Source organism: Arachis hypogaea, unplaced genomic scaffold (genome assembly GCF_003086295.3).
Source record: "Arachis hypogaea cultivar Tifrunner unplaced genomic scaffold, arahy.Tifrunner.gnm2.J5K5 arahy.Tifrunner.gnm2.scaffold_461, whole genome shotgun sequence".
Lineage (NCBI taxonomy): Eukaryota > Viridiplantae > Streptophyta > Magnoliopsida > Fabales > Fabaceae > Arachis > Arachis hypogaea.
Window position 1 is genome coordinate 1 of NW_027255693.1, and position 5,193 is coordinate 5,193.

General features: G+C 41.7%; 1 protein-coding gene across 1 annotated transcript; it reads right to left on the bottom strand.

Annotated features, from left to right (window-relative positions):
* Positions 1-3,825: 3,825 nt before the first annotated feature.
* LOC114927387 (uncharacterized) lies at positions 3,826-4,959 on the bottom strand. The gene has a single exon (XM_029296974.1). It carries the CDS (start codon positions 4,957-4,959, stop codon positions 3,826-3,828), a length of 1,134 nt encoding a protein of 377 aa, XP_029152807.1.
* Between the last annotated feature and the right edge of the window lie 234 nt (positions 4,960-5,193).

Sequence of the window (5,193 nt, forward strand, 5' to 3'; positions counted from 1 at the left end):
TTCTAGTTTGTAAGCTTCATTGCCGAGTACTTCTGCTATTCGGTATGGACCGTCCCAGTTTGCTGCGAGCTTCCCATGTGATGGTGGTTTCCGAGCAGTGTCTGTCTTACGAAGTATTAAGTCGCCTTTCACAAATGATCTGCTTTTTACCATTTTGTTGTATTGGCGAGCTAGTGCGTGCTGTGCCGCACGTTGTCGTAATGTGGCGATGTCTCTTATCTCTTTAATGATATCAAGTTCAGATCTCCGAGCTTCTTCTTGATTGTCGAGCTGGGTTCTGATTGAGCTCTGGGAAATCTCCAGTGGTATCATAGATTCAGAGTCATATACTAGTCTGAATGGTGTTTCTTTTGTTGATGATTGCGAGGTTGTATTGTACCCCCAAAGGACTTCAGGTATTAGCTCGGCCCAGAGTCCTTTGGCGTCATCTAGCTTCTTCTTCAGTGCATGTAAGATGACCTTATTTGTGGCCTCGGCTAGTCCATTCGTTTGAGGGTGTTCAACTGAGGCGAAATGTTTGCCTAATTTTAAGGTTCTACAAAAAAGAATGAAATTTCTGATCTTCAAATTGGCGACCATTGTCAGTTATGATATGGTGAGGTATTCCAAAACGGCAAATAATATTTTTCCAAATGAAAGAAATCATTTTTTGGGACCGAGTATATCTAACCCCATTGGTTGAAAGGCCAACTGAGATCAGAGTGATGCAGTTGCTCGGCGGGAATGTGTATCAGTGGTGCATGTTTCTGTCAATTGTTACAGGTCCGGATTTTGTGTTGGCTATCGTGCTTTAAAGTCGGCCAGAAGAAACTAACGCGGAGGACTTTTGATTTTAAGCTCTGAGAACCAGTGTGTGTTCTGCAGATTCCCTCATGTGCCTCAGATAATGTTATGTCGGCTTCGGGCTTGTTAAGGCATTTTAGCAATAGGCGAGTGTATCCTCGTCTGTATAGAGTTCCGTTGAGTAATGTGAAGGAACATGCTTGTCTTCGAAACTTTTTTGTATTTTCGACCTTACTGGTATTTGACCTGTTTGTAAATATTGTATGAAGTCGTTCCTCCAATTCTTTTCTTGTGTAACACTTAACATATTTGTTAGAGTAACACTTGGAGATGTTATGGTGAATTGATGTAGTGTAGATAAGTCGGATTGTGTGCTTTCGAGCTTAGATAAAATGTCAGCTCTTTGGTTTTGTTCTTGTGGTATGTGTTGTATTTTAAATTTGGAGAATTTTGAAGTTAATTTTTTAACTAATAGTAGATATTTAGATAGAAGAGGATCCTTTACCTGAAAAAGGTCGTTTCCCTGCTGTACTATCAGTAAAGAGTCACAATATACCTTTATGGCCGATATTTATAGATCCAAACAAAGTCGGAGTCCGGCGAGTAGTGCTTCATATTCGGACTAGTTGTTGCTGGCTTTGAAGGCTAAGTGTAAGGAATGTTCCAATATAAAGCCATCTTCGGCCTCTAGACGGATTCCAGCTCCACAGCCCCGTTATTGGAAGAGCCGTCCACATATAAAATCCATTGCTTTGTGTGGTCCTCTTCTTATGGTATTGTAAGCTCGACAATAAAATCGGCCCAGAATTGGGACTTAATCCGTCCTCGGATTGATACCTGATGTCGAACTCGGACAATTCGATTGCCCATTTTATAAGTGTGCCTGTAATTTCTGGTTTGTGTAATACCTGTCTTAATGGATGATTTGTTCTGACATAGATTATATGGCTCTGGAAGTAAGGTCGGAGTCGTCGCGCCGAGAATATTAGAGCTAAAGCGAGTTTCTCTATCCTTGGATAGTTGAGCTCAGCGTGTTGGAGAGTTTTGCTGACAAAATATATTGAATGCTGAACTTTGTTCTTTTCTGTAACAAGAGCCAAGCTTATCGCCCAATTAGTAACTGATAAATATAAAAACAAATCTTCCCCTTAGAGGGGTTTTTGCAGGATCAGCGGATGTGAGAGAGTTGTTTTTAGTTTGGTAAAAGCTCTCTCACAGTCGTCGTTTCATTGAAATTTGGTTTTCTTTTTTATTGTTTGAAAAAAGGAAATGATGTTGAAGCTAGGCATGGAACAAATCTCGACAGGGCGGCAAGTCTTCCTGTAAGCGTTGTACTTCTTTGACTGTCTTTGGGCTTGCCATATCCAGAACTGCTCGGCATTTTTCTGGATTTGCCTCAATTCCTCTGCGTGTTAGTAAAAGTCCTAGAAACTTACCCCACTTGAATGGCGAATGCACATTTCTTGTGGTTGAGGCGCATGTTGTAGCGGCGTATTTTGCCGAATATTTCTGTTAAATCATCGATATGGTTTTTCCCGATCTGTGTCTTAGCGACTATGTCATCGACATATACTTCGATGTTTCTGCTGATCTGTTTGGCAAAGACCTTGTCCATAAGACGTTGATAAGTTGCATTTGCATTCTTTAATCCAAATGGCATAACTTTATAACAGTAGTTACCGAAATTAGTAATAAATGCCGTTTTGCTTTGATCGGAGGGTGCATGAGAATTTGATTATACCCCGAATACACATCCATAAAACTTAAGGTAGCATATCCTGAGGCGTTATCTACTAAAGAGTCTATGGATGGTAAAGGATAAGAATCTTTTGGGCATGCTTTGTTTAAGTCAATAAAGTCGACGCACATGCGCCACTTACCATTTTGTTTCTTACCATTACCACATTGGCCAGTCAGGTAGTAAATCTGATTTCTTTGATAAATTCTGCGTTGATGAGCTTTTGTGTTTCTTCTAAGGACGCCCTTTTCTTTTCTAGACCAAGTTTTCTTTTCTTCTGCTGTACTGGTCAGGCTGACGAGTTTATAGCTAGTTTGTGGCTGATGATTTGTGAGTCAATGCCGGACATGTCTGAAGGTGTCCATGCAAATAGGTCGGCTTGCTCTTGTAAGAAGGTAGTGATGGCCTTTTATTCTGATGTGCTGATTGACGTACCTACATGAGTAAATTTTTTAGAATCATTATTAAAATATACTTTCTGTAAGTCATCGTATGGTTTAGGGCGTTCAAGAAAGTCAGCTCTTGGATCAAGGTCGGCGAGTGCGTGGCTGTCGGTGGTAAGGTCGACATTGTTGACTTGTTGCCTCGAATGATTTTGGAGTTTCATGCTAATGTTGTAACACTGGCGTGCCTCTTTATGATCTCCGTGGATTGTTACAACTTGGTTGTCCTGCAGAGGAAACTTAACACACAGATGAACTGTAGAGACAATTGCGCCGAACTTGTTTAAAAAAGGTCAGCCAAGTATAAGATTATACGGGCTAAAACAATCAACTACTAAATATTGAATGTCATTTGTTTTTGAAAGAGGATGCTCACCCAGTGTGGTTTGTAACCACACTGAACCCAATATTGAAACTCGCTCTCCTAAAAATCCAACCAGGTCTCCTCCTGTTGACTGGAGTATGTTGTCGCTGAGCTTCATTTTTTGGAATGTAGAGTAGAACAAAACGTCGGCGCTGCTCCCAGGATCTAGGAGTACTTTCCTTACCAACAAATCCTATAGTTAAAGAGTGATGACCACGGGATCATCTAAATTTTGTATGCTGGAATCGAAGTGGCGTGTGTAAAAGTTACTTGTGGGGGTTGATTTGTCGTTTCAGCTTCTTGTTGTGGCCCATTCACCGAGCATATTGCTCGGAATGATCTTTTCTAGCCGAATTTGAGGATCCTCCACTTGCGTATCCTCCTGAAATACAATTAATTATACCTCGAGGTTTTTCGTATTGGCTTGAAGGTACCTTCTCTTTTCCTCAGTTTTGTTGTTCAGACGAATCGTTGGTTGTGGAAGGTGTGATGCACTTTTAGATGTGACCCCCAATGTATTTGTCAAGGTGTCCCTGCCTGGCTAGGCGTTCCAGAAGGTCCTTGGCCACCACACATTCGTTAGTGTTGTGCCCGTGTTTCTGGTGGAAAGAACAATATTTAGACTTGTCCACATTCTTTGTATCTTGAGAGGTACCGGCCTTTCTTGGTGGCTTGATTAGCTTTGAATTTAAGATCTCTCTAATTATGTCTTCTCGCTTAGTGTTGAACTGCGTATAGGAATCAAATCGAGGGGTTAGTTTAAAGTTTTTCTTAGTGCTTAAGGCCTTATCTTCATCTTGGTAGTTTGTCTTCTCAGATTTCCAAGCTTGTCTGAGTTCTTTGATATCAATTTGGCCTTTTGCTTTCTTGCGAAACTCTGCAAGGGTCCTCGGCTTGGCTACTGCGATGGTCTCCTGGAACTTTCTAGGTCGAAGTCCGCTTTTGATTGCGTGTAGGTGAACCTCGGAGTGGAAGTCAGGTATACTGATGGAGGCTTTGGTGAAACGGGTCATATAGTCCTTCAAGCTTTCGTTCGGTCCCTGTTTGATTGTATTCAGATAATCGGAGTTGTGTAGGTAAATCACGGATCCAGCAAAGTGTTCTTCAAATAGCTTCGCCAACTGCTGAAATCGCGAGATAGAACCTGCAGGCAGAGCACACAAACAATCAAGTGCAGGACCATCTAAATAATTTGAAAAACAATGGCATAAAACAGTATCTGATGCACCATTGACGATTATTATTGATCGGAACTTTTTGAGAAATTTCTTTGGGTCTCCGAGCCCATCATAAGGTGTGAGGATTAGTGGCAGGGTGAATCTCTTCGGCAATTCGAAGTTCATCACTTCTTCTGTGAAGGGTCCTACAAGTTCGTCGGACTCTTCCTTTTCATCTTCAGGTTGAACTTCCTCGGCTTGGATAGTCTCCGAGACATGAGAGGGCTGGGAATGATGCTCATTATCTTCTGGTTGCTGGTGATGAGTGTCGTTATGTTCTATCAGAGTATGGTTCAGTTCAGCGATTTGAGTAGCCATTATTTGGTTTTTGTCGGCCATTCGTTGATTGGCTTGTTGTAGCTCAGCTACCATCCGCATAAATTCGGATAGTGAAGGAGGTGGTACGTCAGCCATGGGTGTAAGCGAAGGTAACGGGACCAAAAGAAAGAATCGATTTCCTCGGCCCCACGGTGGGCGCCAATTGATCTTGCCTGCGAAATAGATTGGCTTCAACTATCTGGTGTCAATAAAAGTGCTAGGTGGGAGACACCCCACCATGGTAAACTCTTTCCATTCTCTTTTAATTTTGCTTAATAAGTGATTTGAGTTGCCATTGTAGGTAGATGTTTCATATAGATTTGTTTGTAC

Coding starts and splice junctions, on each gene's coding strand:
- LOC114927387 (XM_029296974.1), bottom strand. CDS start 4,959: ATGGCTGACGTACCACCTCCTTCACTATCCGAATTTATGCGGATGGTA.